This window comes from Sitophilus oryzae, unplaced genomic scaffold (assembly GCF_002938485.1).
Source record: "Sitophilus oryzae breed Bouriz unplaced genomic scaffold, Soryzae_2.0 scaffold_979_pilon_pilon, whole genome shotgun sequence".
NCBI lineage: Eukaryota > Metazoa > Arthropoda > Insecta > Coleoptera > Curculionidae > Sitophilus > Sitophilus oryzae.
Window position 1 is genome coordinate 817 of NW_022147615.1, and position 17421 is coordinate 18237.

At 32.0% G+C, this 17421-nt stretch overlaps 1 protein-coding gene across 1 annotated transcript in view; it reads right to left on the minus strand.

Moving 5' to 3' along the window:
* Window positions 1–250: 250 nt before the first annotated feature.
* LOC115891193 (ribosome-binding protein 1-like) overlaps window positions 251–17421 on the minus strand; it is a 65402-nt gene continuing 48231 nt past the window's right edge. The window contains exon 6 of the mRNA XM_030911604.1: window positions 251–361. Coding sequence (XP_030767464.1) covers window positions 251–361 — 111 coding nt within the window. The remainder of the gene's footprint in view (window positions 362–17421) is intronic.

Consider the following 17421-nt stretch of genomic DNA (forward strand, 5'->3'; position numbering starts at 1 on the left):
GTCTTGGGATGTGTTGTGGGCAGAAAGATCTTCAGAAATACGACAAACAGGAAGCGCAAGCACAGTCAGAAGCAAGAGCGCGGGCAGGATCTCGAGCAATGTGGACGCACCTTAAGAATTAACCACGACAAGGTGAAATGTCCGGTTATATGGTGACACTCTCGCCAGTTTCATTCATAAAAAGGGCCTTAGATAGAATAGGTGAAAAGGAGGTAAAGGGAAAGAAGCCGTGTGTGTGTGAGCAGGATGTTTATCGATAGATGGGAATCTTTATAATTAGAAGGTAGCTTTCTGGTGGTCCTTTACCAGCCCCATCAAGCTTGCGAGACTGGCTTTCTTCTTTTTGTTGTAGCTCGTTTACCTGAAGACAAAGAATAGAATTGAAAATAAACAAGCAGCTTACGAAGGTTTTTAATTTGATTTAACCATATTTTGGTTCCCCTACTTACTGTTAATTTTACGGTGAATTCGTAAATATGTTTTTTGAAGGTATGCTGATTGAAGCTTGCCAATTTGAACAATTTTGGACAAGAGGATTTTAAGTAATTTAAGAAAAACTAAACAAACTTTTCAAATTAAAACTGAACATGTAACAGTCTATAGTAATTGCAAATGTAAGCAATAAAATTTTGGCGAAAATGTTTAAATTTGTTGTATAAATTAAGATACCGAGCAGCTCTTCATTTTACTTTATAGAGCACAGAATGTAACAGATATTTTATTTAGATTAAAGCTGCAAAAATTAGTTTAAACCGAATTTTATTATCGATATGTTGGTCACATTGCGCCGTGTTCAGCAATGTTGTCCTTTATTGTTTGACAATAATTATCCTAGTGTCAGTCATTATTTTGTATAATACCGTGTTGTTGAATCTTTGTGAGTAATTCTCTTTTTTTTTGAATATTTTCATAGTATTTTTTAAAAATTGCACTTTTAAGCACAAACAGTTCTTTTAAGAACTAAATTTTCGAGTTTTTATATTGCATTTCTTGAAATTGTGTGTTGAAAATATGCCGAAGCATTTAAACAGTCGAAGCAAAGAGCTTGTTGCTTCCCTGTTTTTTTTTTAACTGTTTTGAACTAGAACGTGCGACTATAAAGGTCCTTTATTATCCTTGACTGCAGTCAGAAAAGTAAGTTTGATTGATAAGCACATTATACCACTTTCAAAGTTAATTTTCATTAAATTCTGTGATTGTTAGTTTGTGCATTAACAGCACCCTCTCACTTGTTATTACCACTTATGGCGTTGTAAAATGTACATCAGTAAATAAAAAACCCATAATAACGCTTATAATAATCTTCATAAAGGACTAGTTTTGCCAATCTGTAATAAGTAAAATAAGCTATAAAACAAATAAATCAATTAATCACCAAAATATTAGTTATTAAATTAAAAATAAAACGAAAAACTCTTTAAAAAATGATATAATAAATATGTTGTTTGTCAATTTTAATGGTAATTATTGGGAAAACTGGAAATCGTCCGATTTTCACCACTATTTACACACTATTTTGAGGTCGTAGATTACGAATCTGAACTTTTTTCTTGGCGGTTTCTTACCGTTTTTCAGAAAAGCGGAAAATTATTTCAACATTGAATTTTTCTTTATTTCGGCCCTGTAAAGTAATAATTTCACTATATTTTCATTATATTATAGTTTAACTAAAAGCCACACTTGATTGGGGATAGAAAAATGTCCAAAATTTTACTGAAAAACACTTTTCTTAACAAAATAACAAAGAAAATTGAGACCAGTTGGAAGTTTGACATTTGATATATCCTTCTTTCTCTCTCCTATGTAATGAGAGAGACAAATATATTCTAGACCTAATCTAGAAATTTGAAAATTTACAACGTTCCCATATCTTCAATTTTTTCGGGTGATTAGGGATTTTAAATAAATTACCTATTATGAGATCGCAATAATTAAATATACACCTACCTATATCCACAAAGTTACGGGGAAGAGTTTTGATTGCTTTGCGGAGGGAGTTAATCTTTTTTTGATATAATATAACAACAAAAGATTAACACCCTCCGCATGGAAATTGTAACCAATGCAATCAAAACTCTTTCTTGCAACTTCGTGGTTATAAATAGTCAGATCTCGTTGGTAAAAGAGCAATTATGGGAAGGAAGAGTTCTTCTCGCGATCGCCTTTCGTAATCCCAGAATGAGCGAAAAAACACGCTAAATTTAGGTTTAGCATTGGCAACGTTGCTTTAAATGCCAGAAACACATAACCCAACATTTTCAGATTTTACAAATTTATTTTAGCAAATTTTCCTCTATTATGCATAGAATTGGTTAAAAAAGTAATAGAAAATAGCAATAGCATCATTGTTTATTGAATACCTAACAAAATCTGTGCTAGAAAACCTTAAAAATATGAGAAATTAAGAAAAGTTTGATGTTGAAATAATTTTCCGTTTTTCTGAAAAACGGTAAGAGACCGCCAAGAAAAAAGTTCAGATTCGTAATCTACGACCTCAAAATAGGGTGTATACCAATTTTGGTGAAAATCTGACGATTTCCAGTTTTCCCAATAATTACCATTTTAAATTAAAATTCATCTCATAAATCCATCACAATTTGGCAACGCTGTCGCCATCGCCTGTCACTCAAAGTTGATCACGTGCATCGGAAATTGTTTTGCGATTACCATATTAGCTACTTAGCTGTAAAATTACTAGGAAAGCCAATATTTTGGACACTTCAAAACGTGCATGGGATTTCCTACGTTTTTATAATTATTTTTTTTTTATCAAATTTTATTCACAATTATGAAGCGATTATCATACATCAGAACGCCGTATCCAGAACCGGGAAAATAAAGAAACTACACCGCATAAATATGGGAGATAATTGGGCTGGAATTTTCCAGTAAATCAAGCGGAAAAACTCCTTTTCCGGGTTCCGGAGTGACTCTCCTCCGGGTCCGGAGCCGCGGCGGTATAATTCAGGTCCGCCATCAGCCGCAGACCCGCGAATAATAATAATAATAGGCCTGGAAGAGAATTATGGCGATTGCGAGTCAAGACCGGCTCTCTCAAAATTATCATCTACACGTTTTAAATATTTCCACTGAGGCCGCCATAGGTTAACAGAGTATGACCGAAAAAACGGCGTCAAAGACGGCTGCGAAATAATAATCGATCGTAATTTTGGCGAGGTCGAGCTCTAGGAGTCGTTTACGAAAAAGTAAGATCGAATTTGTCAAAAATTAAAACATTTTTAGTTTCTACGATTAAAATAAAGGTAAATTTGGTTAAGGTTTACCGCATTTTAATCTTACCGTTTTTGAAATATTTGCGTTATTGTGAAAATACAGTAACAAATTTAATGATTCATTTCTCTAGATGTATTTGACTTTTTAAAACCAAAATTGTACTGAAGTTTTTCTATTTATTAAATTTTGTGTTGTAATAATAAAAATTGTACTACCTTATACAAAGTCTCTAAAAAATTATTTAAAATAATTACTAGCTTTAAACGGTAATAACTTCTTTAATTTAAATGGAACATCCTGTATATTTTACGAGAATCAGATGCACTATTTAATTGTCTATTAATTTTGTATTATAGCATTTTTTACCTATCTCTTCAAGTTTTCATAGAAAATGCATTTTCTTATAATTCAGACCATATTTATCAATATACCCATGGAATATTGACATTTTAATTTTTTTTTAAAGCAACAAATATACAAAATGTACAGGTGCGAGTCTCGAGAAAGCAACTTTGCCCTTGGTATTAATACCCTTATGATATTAATACCTGATATTATAAGTATCTATTTTTGTTTTTTTTTAACGTGAGGTAATGATATAAATTTTTTATGGATATTTGTGTGTCTCTCTCTTGCTTTTATACTGTTTATTTCTTTCTCTTTTTCCCTCTTAAATTAATATGATCAACCCCAATCGTCATGCTGACGTTACACGCGTCTTTGATATCAAAGCAAAACAAACAATATCGAAAACAAACAGAACGGCCCTGTACAGCCAGATCTATATTTGCCCGTCTCTTCTTGTTTGCCGATTGATTATTCTTTCTAGTCACATATATACAGAGTGTCTGAAATTACCTGTAAACTAAACTTTAACAACGCGCTATATTATTTCAAATCATTAACCACTGAATCTGTTATTTACTTGACCAACCATAGTCCCTGCAATCTTGGATTTAGAAGTTTTCTCCTTTATTGTGTTAAGAATAATGTTTTTTCTGCTGTTTTTTTCTGTAGTTCTCTAAGGACTATCCACCATCTTACAAAATACCATGTGAATGTGATAAATTTTATGATGGTGAAACAAAACAAACCCTTAAATTAAAGAATTAAAGAACATAAAGATTATTCAAGAAAGCGCGATTTTAGCAAATCTAAGATTTGTCAACATGCATGGGACAAAGGGCACAGAGTAGATTTTAACGACGCCAAAATTATTATGAAAGAAGAGATAGAATAGCCTCTAAAAGAAAATTAAAAGAGGCTTTTTAAGCCTTTACAATACAAATAAACGTATTGTTCATGCATCTGTGGAGGTATAAATTTGTAGCAATATATTTAAAGAAATATTTTTCGGCTAAACAATAATGATGAGTATGTACCTAATTTTGAGACGCCCTGTATATTATCGGTTCTCTTCCTACAAGTATCTCTCTCTGTGCTTCGAGACGAGGGTTGGACAAATAGAAAGAGAACTAATTGAAAATCTGGACGGGACCTGGCCGTGGACGAGTGTTGACCGTGTGTCAACACAAATACACTCGTGTGTCAGTTCTGGATCAAACGGTTATGAGTTTGGGGAAAATGTTGTTTATTCGTGTTATCCAGGGAATAAATATGAACTTTAGTAGAGATATTATGTGGTTTTCGGGATTATTTTCTGGAAAATAAGCGTATATAGGTTTTATCTATTTATTTTTGTTCTAGAGGAATTGGGGTATTTTTATAATAATCTGACATTTTTGCGAAGTTTAATGGAATTAATTCTGTCTTCCTGTACAATTTCTGAGCCAAATTTACTTATACTTGACCAATACTTGTGGTTAATGGCTTGATTAAAATCGCCAATTTTTATGATGCAAGGAAAAATGTTGAAAAATTTACCAATATTTGGCTATTTTTTACACATTTTCAAGACGCTCAGAACGATACTAAACATAGCCTAAAAAATATCAAAATTTCAGGATTTGTAGGACATTTTATGTAGATTTAGAATATATAAACTATTAAAGGCTTGAAAGCTTTAGTTTTGTTAGAAAGTTGCATTTTCAACCCTTATTGTTTTTGAAAAGATTTAGTTGACGGTTAAAAGTTCGTTTACATCTAGTACCGTACACAACTATACAGGGTGTCCCAGAAATAAGTGCAAGTATTTTAACTGGTAGTATAGTTCAACCCCAGAAACACGCCTATGAGTTCTTTTCCGCAAAAAAAAAAATTGTTGAAAATTTTTTTGGAAATGTTTTTAGTTAAAAAACATAATTTCTTGATAATATGACAACAGGTTTTAAATTAAATTTACAAGAAAGAAATCCAGAAAAGATCCAGTGGTTCTCAAAATTTTAGGAAAAAATATATTTTTTTGTATTTTTCAAAGTAAAATAACTCCGTTATTTTGGACTTATTTAAAAAAAACGATAAAGAGAAAATATGTTTCTTTTATCGAGATCTACCACCTCTTAAAATACTTGCACTTATTTCTGGGACACCCTGTATATCCTTATTCTACGTATTATTATTAGTTAATAACAGTAGAGTCATTACAATAGCTAACTTATCCAATATCTCCAATTTTCTTGTATTTTCAAAGCGTTCAGAAGAATAGTATAAACATAGCTATAAAAATATGAAAATTTCAGGATCTGTAGAAAATTTGATGTACTTTTAGAATATAATATTAACTTTTACAATTTTGCATGCCTGGGTTTTAGTACCGTACTCGTAAGGCAAAAATAACTATATTTTCATATTCTACGTATTATTATTAATCAATAACAATAGTTTCATTACAATCATTCAATTTATGTATGAAAAAATATATAGATGATTCTGCCATATCCTCCCCAAATCCCATAAACAAAAACTTTCATCAAATCTTTCAATCAACTAATCGCCTATAACCCTACGAACCTCTCCACATCGAAACGAGACCAGAATACATACTTTAGCCCTTTCGCCCGAGCCAAAGTACACTTTAATATACGTGCAAATATCCCGAAAAGGGCTCGAGGGGAACTGTGCTCTCCCCGGGGATATCCTCGTGTATCCATCCCTTTACGTTTGGCGACAAGTCTGTTTGTCATTCATGAAAGTCGAGCTGAGTGTGTGTACTACATACAAAGCGTGGATGTTCGCGAGTATGTATAAGTTTGGAGATCTTTGTTTAGTGGGAGCTCGAAACGTATATACTTTTCTGAAAATAAATATTAGAGATGTTTGGCTGTATCTACCAGAATATTTTGCACAGTATGTGATAATATAATAAAAATTATATAAAATATATATTAAATATAAATTATTTGGAAAAAATCGAAATAAAAATGAAACTTCTACACCCTCTATCTCCGATACCAAGCATTTTAGGACATACATTTAAACGATCATTTTTACTTAATTTTATCTGCAGTATATTATGCTGCCGAAGTTTCCGGAATACAGTTCGGACCACTCTGTATAACAGAGTTTTGTATTAAAGTAATTTAACAAAGGATTTGAAACTACTTTACTTTCACTATAGATTGTTTTTCACAAATTCTATTTGAATAAATTAAAATGAATTCTATTTCATTTTTATCGTTACAGCCTGTTTAACACCCTCAACAAAAAAACTGTTTATAAATCGTTTAGGTACTAAGAATTGCCAAAAAAATTAGAAAACAATTAGCATTTTTGTTGTAACAATAGCCCTATGATTATCTGATCAGAGAGTGGTGCATATAACAATGGGATATGGTCTGCGACCTGTAAAAATTCAAGATTAATCGGCACATTCAATTATCATGTGCTGAAAATTTCATCACTTAAATTCATTTTGTATGTTAGAAGGTGTTCTATTCGTATGTTTCTTTATTATTTCTTTTATCTCTAGTTATTATCAGTTTTCTTTTGTTAATTTTCCTGTTTCGTCAAGATAGAACTAGAATAATTAGGTCAAATTGACTTCTTGTTGAAAGTAAATTTTATGGAACCACCCAAAATACATATTTTCATGCAATTGCCTAATAATGTTAACGCCCCTTAAAATTTGTTTAAGAAATTTTGAACCTAACCGACAATTTGTGTGGTCTGTTTTTGTTCACATGTTTTCTTCATTATTTATAGTGATTTACAGTAATTTTGTTAAATTATACGAATATTCTCGTTGATTATTGGTTTGAAATAAATTTGACAATGTCCTCCAATGAAAATGCGAGTTGCTTAATTCTAACAATTTTAATTCTGAGCTAGCCAATTAACTAGATGTTTTACCTAGACCGTTATTCAGAAGCTACAAACCTACCGATGAAAATATGATTGAAGTTTACTTCCTAGCACACAACCAGAGGATATTGGTACACAGGTACAGTATTAAGTTTATTATAATGATTTTCTTAACTTTAAACCAAATGTTTTTTGGAGTTTGCGCGATTGTGCCATCCTTACCACTTTTCGTCTCGTTAGCTCGTGTGTCGCGGCTTTGAATTTTTACTCCCAGCGCGCGTAAAAAACGTTCGAAAACGTTTCTAATTATTCAAAAGCAAGATTTATTAATAAACTACTATATAGGTAAATAAATAGATCTATAAAATATTATTGCACGACGCTGGTTAGCTACGCAAGTAGCCCACTCTGATAACAGAATTCATATCATCCACAAAAGCTGACCATAATTTACCCATGAATGGGATCGAGACGAGTTATAATTATTCTCAGCCAGTCGGTGGAGACTCTACACGGTAGTCCACAGCGTAAAACCATTCAGAACTCTCAGATAACCATCTACGATTATCCGGTAATGTCGTATCCCCCAAAAAATATAGAAAGCTACAAGGGCGTTAACTCGATTATCTGAGATATCTAGAGATAAAATTTGGATTTAATGGAATATTTTTTGTCAAAATTGAGAAAATTGTAATGCTTATTGTGTGTTTGTTTGTTTTGACCATTTTTGGCTATTTTTATACGTATTTAAGGCGGTCAGAAAGATAGTAAACATAGCGATAAAAAAACGGAACGGATATGGAATGGAAACGGACGGTATAGTGAGAATCAACTTTTCATCAATCATTGTCTTGTACAATTTTATGGCAATTTTATTATGTTCTTTTTACAAAAATTTGTAATAAGTTTATTTACAACATTATTACAGAAAAAAAAACGGACATGTAAGGACTAAATACCATCTTCTTGATTATTTTTTTACTATAATTTAAATAGTTTTTCTAAATCCGTTTTTGGAAACTCAAACTATTCTCAGTCTTTTTACCGTAACTTAATTCAAATAACCTTTCCTTTTTAAACTGGCAAATGAATATTTAGATCACTTTACAGTCTTTACAACTTTTTAACTCTCCTCGGGATTTCGGAACCTCTTATATTCCTTCTATCGACTTTTTAGATCGTTGCCATTTTTGCGGTCAAACAAACGCGAATCTTTAGCATACAAATACCTCCATTTGTTCCGATTTATACCCATTTTTTCTATTCTCCGCCTTATTTATTTTATCTGTTACCCTTATATTGCTTTTTTGTCTCTTCAATACCCCCTGCGTTGCTGTGTCGGCCGATACAGAAGAACAAACCACAACAAAATAAAATCTAATTTCGTTAATGGTCCTTTTATGGGATTTCCCCGCTCTCTTTTATGTTCCCGATATTCCGCATACAATTTATCCAGAACCAATTGTGGCGGCGTTGTCAAGCTTACCGATTGAATGTCGTCAATCTTCGGTAATGAATCGATTTAGTTTAGAATGGCCTGGTCACGACACTACAGCCAGGGAAAGACTATGGCAATATACTTAGATCCAATAAATTTCTTGTATAAAGCTATTTTTTTTTGTTTTCGCACTCAGCGGATCGATTTGGTGTCGAATCAAACTAATTTACCTAAATTTTTAGCTCTTTAACTCAAACGGTTTTCGAGATTTTCAAAAAAACTGGTTTTTTTCAATTTTATTTTTATTTTTATAATAAAATTCAAAATTATTTAATGATGCTTTTTTCTAATTCTTAGAAGTCTAAGACATGAAAAAATAATATGATCATGATTCTTAAGCGAAGAATCGATTTTTAGCGGAGGAGAGAAAATTAAAATCTTCATTTTTTAATCTTTGTGAAATATGTCACTTACTAAAAATCGTCAGAAAATGTCTTTTATACTCGAAATGTATTTACACTCAGGAATTTTTTAGAATTTTTTGAAGTGGTGGAACAATGAAAAAAACTAAAAACAATTATTTTTTCTAAAATATTCAGTTTAAACTAACTTATATTTTTGTTTAGTTTAAAAAAGTGAGTAGAAATTTTTTTTCATTAAAAATAATAAATAATTTTTAATTTTACTATAAAAATAAAAATAAAATTGAAAAAACAGGTTTTTTGAAAATCTCGAAAACCTAAAGCGATCCGCTGAGTGCGAGTCAAAAAAGCCGCGGGGGCAGATTTCCTATATTAATCCAGTTATACCCTTTTTGTCAGCAATTTATCTGCCAAAATTCAAATTTTCTTGATGACATAAACCAGCAGATTTTTCCTAACAATTTCTGCAATTCGATGATAAATCGGTCAAATCGGCCGATAAAACTGTTCCGTGTGTATTCAGCTAATCCAATTGTGGATCCAAGGTATATTTGATCCTCATAAAATCATATACGATTTCCAAAAAAAAATATTAATTAATAATTTCTTTTTTCGAACCAAAAAAAAACCTTGTTTTATACCCAAAACTGGTCTGTCTGTACACGACTTCAGTTAAATCCAAAAACTCCATATAATATAACGTATCTTTTGTGTGTGTGCACGCTGTTTCCCATATAATCGGGCGGAACAGCGGAGGGAAAAACTTGTTTTCTCCTAATTAATATAATTTAATTCAGTTTACAAAACTACATTAATAATATATGAACTTTATTTTATTAGCGCTATGTAAATTCGTTTAGATTAAATTCGGTGATAAATTTTAAAAGGAGGACTGCGACTATCGAAGTGTATAGAGTATACGAAGAGCCGAACATATTCACAAAATATTTTTCTATAGACGTGTTAATATTTTTTTATAGAGAAATTTTGAGATATACAGAGTGTCTCATATTTTGATTGCATATTACATCTGGCTTATTAGTAGGTAAATATTAAACCTTACGGTTTTCATGAACCTGAGCTACTTTTCTGCAGGGTTGACATGATTTAAATCAAGTAATTTTTTTAATTTTAATTATGTGATTTAAATCAAAAAAATAATTTTATTGAAACTTTATAATAAACCAAAAAATAACTGTAAGTTATAAAAATGTATCCTAGAAAACTAGAATAAATATTTCTACCACAAATATAACAGATAATAAATCGAAAAATAATTGTAAATGTTATAAAATTATATAAAAATATCTATTCGTCAATTTAAATGTTGGACCGATTTTTGAAGTAATTTCGTGTGAATCCATTAGACCGCTAAATGCAGGGATTTATTTTAAAATTTATGTATAAGTGACATAAATTCGCTGTTCGAATACATATCATTCGCAAAGTCTAGTGCAGAACTAGGTTCTTCTGATATAGGGACTATATCTTCATTCCCGAGAATCTATAATCGTTGTCAGAAAATGTGATGTGTTATATTTTTTTTGAAACGGTTGTATGTTTCCAAATTCCTACCGACATTTTTTTATCTGCAGTGAGTACTTTACACTTTGACATTAGATAATGCATACTAATTTCATTCTCGACTTAAGACTATTTCCGAACAATAGTGTATTGCTTTATTAGGAGTAAAAATTATCCTTTTTTTGACGATGCTGTACCTTTGAAGGACCATCGTAAAGCTATTCAGACATTACAGGGAGGCACAAAAATTACATTTTTACTCCGAATAGAACATACTGTTTATTTTAAAACATTTCAAATAATTTTTAATCAATTTCAAACTTTGCAAATAATATGAACAGTAATCGGGCAACAATTTGTACACTCGTTGAAATTAAGACTTAATATCACTTTAATAATATATTTTTGTACTTTTGTGCTTAGGCGTAACTGTGCTTTACTTTTATGCCTAGGCGTTAAAATGACAAAAGTTAATATTTTTGAGATGTTTGAAAAAAAATCCTTTTGATCTGAAGCGAGCGACTTTTTTTTTGGAATATATTGGTGACCTATGTGGAAAAATGACACGCGCAGTAGAATTGTTAATGTTATCGGTATCAGGCAGAGTTATATAGATTTAGCCATTCAGGATAGGTTAATTGTAAATAAGTCCTAATCATTTGGAAATCCGATTTAAATATTGTTTTGAATTAAAATAAAAAAAATCTGATTTTTTGATTTTTTTTTTAAAACCATGATTTTTTCCAACCCTGCTTTTCTGTAAAACTAAAGATTCATCCAACAAAATTGTCATAGCCATCTTAGCCTCCAAGATACATACTGACTGAAAATATTTCAATACCAGACACTTCTCTTTTCAGAATTGTCTGAAAACTCAAAAAAAAGGTAAAAACCAAGATTTTTAACCCAAAATTTTACCTCTCTTCACTTTGATGGTCTAAGCTTACCATATTATACGGTATTATAACGATGATGATAATAATAATAATCCTATACCTTTTTTTTCTCTTCGGAGCTTGTTAGCAAGCTGTAACGGTTTGCTTGATTCGGCTCCCTATCTGTTATACCCAGTATTTTAAATCCTTTTTTTCAGTTTCGTTTAATCCTACTAATCCTCTCCTAGGCTGTCTATCTATTAAAAAATACTTTCTTTATCTATCAGCCTAACTCTCTAAGAAATAAAAAAAGACAGAAACGCTTATAAGTTGTTGGTTTTGAGAAATTTGGTGGTTCAGTGGATTGAATTTGAAGATTTAAGAATCTTGAGTTAGTGTAGCATGAAAATGGGTTAGTTTTTTTAAGTCTGTTATTTTTTTACTAATACAATACGTGGCTTTGTCATAATAGTTAAATATATTAGTTTTTTGCTAGTGCAGTTATTGAAACTATAAAACACTCAGGTACGAGGTTTGTGTGATGTAACGCTGGCGCTGGTTCGAGTAGTAAAAAATAAGTGACAAAGAATCCGAACTAGGCGTCGCACAGTGGTAGCGCTCTATGGACAAAAACCTAATAAAGCCTGTTTCCATTTATACAAATATTATTTTTTATTTTTTTTATTATTATTTTTTTTTTTTATTATTTTTTTTTTTTTATTTTTTATTTTTTAAATATATGAAAAAAATTGATACATGAGCAGCAATGCAAATACCAAAAATTGAATATCAGTATTTTTATTATAGTGGAAGTATGTTTAAGTGACCGCATTTTTCAATTAAATTGGGGTGAATATCGTGTAGACGAAAAGAATATTTCCTAGCTGCACAAAATGGAGAAAAACATTTATAGTAAGTACATTCTTTTTCCATATTAGTTGTTGTTAAATTCGATCATTGCTTTTATATACATGGCCATTACAAAAAGTCAAATCGAGTCTGAATGAAAATTAGTAGTGTAGTTTTATTTAAGGTTTTAAAAAAATGGTATAAAATGGTAGACGAAATTTTTCTTGTAATGTTGTCATAAATATTGTACTTTAAAACCATTATTTCAGTTTCTGCGGAAAACTGTGATATTTTAAGTTTTCGATTTTTTTTAGGAAAATATCCAGTACTTAAAATAAAAGATATTTTTGAACAATGGTACAATAATGCCAAAAGTGACAGAGTGGCAAAAATTTGTGAAAAAATTAAGTTATGTTTACATTTAGAAGATTGTTCTGAAGAAGTTGATTCGTTTTTACAAGAAGAAAGTCGTTTCCAGGTGAGAAAGTTCTTGAAGTTTTTTCGTTTTTTGTTGAACTTAAATTATTGCCCTTTATGATTTTAATTTAATTGTTTTAATTTTCAAACAGAGATTGCCATAATGTTATCTGTGACTGAATAATTGAGACAGAAATAACTTTTTAACCTTTTTTGAAAAAAAAATAATCTTTTAATTTGTTTTGTGATTGTATTTTATATTTTTTGACCTATGTATGACTATTCGAATTTGTTTATTATTCTGATTGTATATTTTAGCATCTTAAAAGATTGTGAGTTTTTTGTCCCCTACCCCTCGTCAGTGGTTTTACTTTGATATGTACTCACACTGGGTTGGAGAACGTTTTATTTTTAATTTGTTATTTACTAATAATGAGAAATAATTACCCTATATGTGCCTTTAAAAAATTTCGTTATAGCCGAAATAAGCCCAATTATGACCCCACTACCAAAACCGGTGCGTAAAACTATACTCGCTACCGTAGTTGAACTCATCTAAAAAGTTTTTTTAGCTAGAATAATAAATTATAATACAAATTAGATTTTCTAAAGATATCAAAATATTTACTTTTTTATTTTTAGTTTTACAATTTTCACAAATTATACTTCCTAATACTTTTAGAATAATTATATAATAAGTCTTTCGTATACTCGCTATTTAAACCCGTGCATTTGTATATATCAGTTATTTACGATATTCTCCGATGGTGGCAGCACCGGCGGAGGATGCACCAAGCTTATAGCTTATTCTTATCCTGCCAAACATTAGTTTCTTTATAATTATTCTGTCTCTCTCTCTCTCTCTAGTGGAGATTCTACTTTTCCCCTGATCTAGAGTTTTACTGCATTACTGATCATATATGTTTAATCAAAGGACAAATTCAAAGGAATAATCAAAGGAGAAAAGAATAATCAAAGGATATATTACTAAATAATTGAAATTTCTGTCCTCTATTGAAGAAAAAACACTCCTACAAGAACGTGTCGTTGTTTCCCTCTGTCCGGAAGGTCGGCATTAATTCTCTCGTGTATCCGGGGCGTCGGATATCGGAATTCCGCGGATACTCCGCAATCCAGACGTCATATAATCCGAAAAATTCAATAACGCACTGCCAAAGGAGCGGTAAAACCCTCGACGCTGCTTTATCGGGCGTCGCTGCATTGTGTTTTGTCTATTGAAAAGACATTCCTGCAGGGCAGGTAGATTGCACGAGGTCTGGCGAAGGACAAACGTATGCTATACAGGGTGTCGCAGGCTGAGCCTGCATTAGAAGTTTCTGGAGAACTACAATATCTAGATCGGAGATTTTTTGCACGTTAGTGTTTCACAACGAGATCTATCGATTAAAAATACTTTCAATATGGCGGCACTTCCGGAAATACCGGGAGTTGAAAGCAACTTTCTTATTTTAAATGGGTACCTCCATTTTTTATTACATACTTAAATTCTCTGTAAAATTTTATGAATTTTGATATCAAACACTCTATACCGTTTTTGAGAAAAAAAATATTTAAAATTTTTAGCAGAAAAAGCTGCTTGTCAAAAAAAATTGTATAGCCTAACCGTCAAATTTAGTGATAACTACAGCCACTGTAACATAAAAAGAAGACACGTGGCTATCTATTTCAAAAATTAAATTGTATGAATGCCATATAATTTTGCCCGTAGCTGTCAATGAATTGAGCGATTAAAAAATTGTCATAAATCTTTTTTTTCCAATGGAAACCCCCTGGGAAACCCCAGTTAGTTATATCTATCAAAAATAGTAGATAAAATAGTACTTTAGCCGCAAGGGTAGATTAAATGATACTTTAACAGCGAGGATAGGTTAAACTTCTCCCGAAATTAATTCACTCGTGAATTAATCTTTTCGGTCGACGATAAAATACCATTTTATGGTCGTGTATAAAAAATAACTATTATTGTTCACAAAAACAAGAGTGTGAGATAGAAAAACAGAGGATTTAAACTCGTCAAATCAAAAAATAATATTAAATAATTCAGATGGCATACGAACGTATTTTTGTGCTCTCAAGAATTTGGGATTGAAAATTTTAGAAAAAAAAGTTTTATCTAGTTATTTCCTTTGACCGGAAACTCAGCTAGCTACCATATGTACAGGGTCCGTGATATTTCGGGCGTCGAGGGTATTAATAAGCCGCTGGCTGGCGACTGAATTTGTCTCGGGTATTGTATTCAAATGGCGGGTCGGCGTGTAATTTTGTTAGACAATCGACTCGATTGTTGTTGTTCAACGGGACATTTAAATATATAATGTATAATAGTAGACATAGAAAAAATTAACAGATGTATATGCCGGCGAAGCTACGATGTTTACGAAATTGCTTTAAATTAGCTTTGATTAAAATTCACTTTTAACTTGAACTGTATATTATGTACTATACAGGTCCGGTAATGGGATGTCTAGGCATAGGAATTACATGCATTGGAATGAAACGCCTATAAAAAGTCTAAGCTTAAACAGAGATGGACAACAACTTCCCCGTTTCCACTTCCACTACGACTGTCGAGTTAGACAAACTCCAATAAGATAACAAATTTTGGAAATTCCGCCGCCTCATATCCACCCATGATACCCATCCACCTGCCCTTTATCGCCATTATTTTATTTCCCTTCCCGCGTCTCCGCAAAACGCCGTCACGTCAGTCCATCACAGAGTTGCCAGGTCTACCGGTTTCGTCTGTAAGCTACCGATCTACCTATTTAAAGAAAAATCTAACGATATGTTCAACTGCGTCTTTAGTCTAATCTGACTTTAGTGTTCTTTATTAAATTTTATTTAGTAATCATAGGTCATCGTTGTGTCTAGTTGCAGAGTTACAAAGATATTCCTACAAATCCTTATTACTCTTTATTAGGCGCGGTATTGGCGATATGCCCGAAGAAGTTGATATCTTTTGAAAAGATTTTGTTTCATTCATGTACTAAAGTTTCTCCCATATTTTCCTCCAAAAAAAATATAAACAAAAAACAAAATCTAAGTTAAGAAACAAACTGAATACGGATAAATATTTTAGTGCTTTTCCTGTCAAAAAAATATATTAATATGAAAAAAGAGTTGAGAGTTGCTACAGCCTTCCCTTTGAAATGAAATTAATTTTAGATATCACTGATCAAAATTTGTACAAAGGTAAAAAGTCACTGTTATCCCTACTTGTTATAGTTTTTATTAATATATTAATTCAATATATTTTTTTTAATATTAAATAATATACCTCTTCCTCAACCCGGATTCATCCACTCCTGGATAAAGGTCTCTCCTATCCTTTTTCATGTCTCCCTGTTTTGTGCTGTATTTAACCACCGTTTACCTGCCACTTCCCTAATGTCACGCAGGGACGTGCCCCTGCCCACGCGAGCCTTAGCTTATCCCCCAAGACCATACTGGGGAAATCACTGTCCCATCCCATTCTCATATCCAAACCTCAAAATTTTCCAATCAAAAGCGTGGTCTTGAAATTGCCAAACCTCTAAACCACGAAATGTCGAACCTTAAAACAAAACTACTCCAGGCGAGTAGAACGTATGATTCAGAATCTCGCCCTGAATATAATATACCTAGCTATTCCAAATTCTTGTTATATTTATTATATTTGTATTTTATTTGAGTGATCTAGTATTACGACACATAGGAATGCTAATTTTGGACTTAAATATTATATTTTATTTTTGTTTCTGTACTTTTGATTTTTTGTTGAAGATCTACCGAGAATTTTGTTCTCGTATGGAATTATAATCTAACAAACCCGGCAGCCCTGTTCGGCTACTCCATTATAAAGTTTTTCCGGCCTAATTCCTTTGTCACCGCCGCCGGCGACCGACCGGTCGGTGTCGGGGCGACTGCTAGGAAGATCGTTGCCATTTCATAGAATTGCACTTGCTATTTTAGAAATGATTTCAAAGTTCTGCATGTTACTTTTTTTTAGAAAGAAGTTGTTATGTGCCTAGAAACATTCAGAATATGGGCACACTGCTTGCTTTCTTTCGCTAAAAAGCCTTTGTGGCTGCAATCATTTCTAAATAACAGGTCTAATGTTTAATAATCTTTCGTCACTACCGACTCCGGTCGTACCGGCAACAGGCACCAGCTTCCTGTCAGGTAATAATTTGCTTGCGGAGACATTAGGTATCAAAACAAGTGTTATCAAAGTACAGAAACTGTATTTAAGTCCAAAGAATAGCATTCCCCATAATGTTAGATCGCATGCAAAACTGCTAAACAGAGGCGGAAACAACTAGTATATTCGGGGCGAAGATTCTGTACGTTCTCGCCTGGGTGGCACAGGACATTCTTTAGAAAGACAGCCAGACACTGATGGAAGAACACACGAGGGCTGAACAAAAATGAGGATGAAGTTGTCCCCCAGTACTGGACTGCG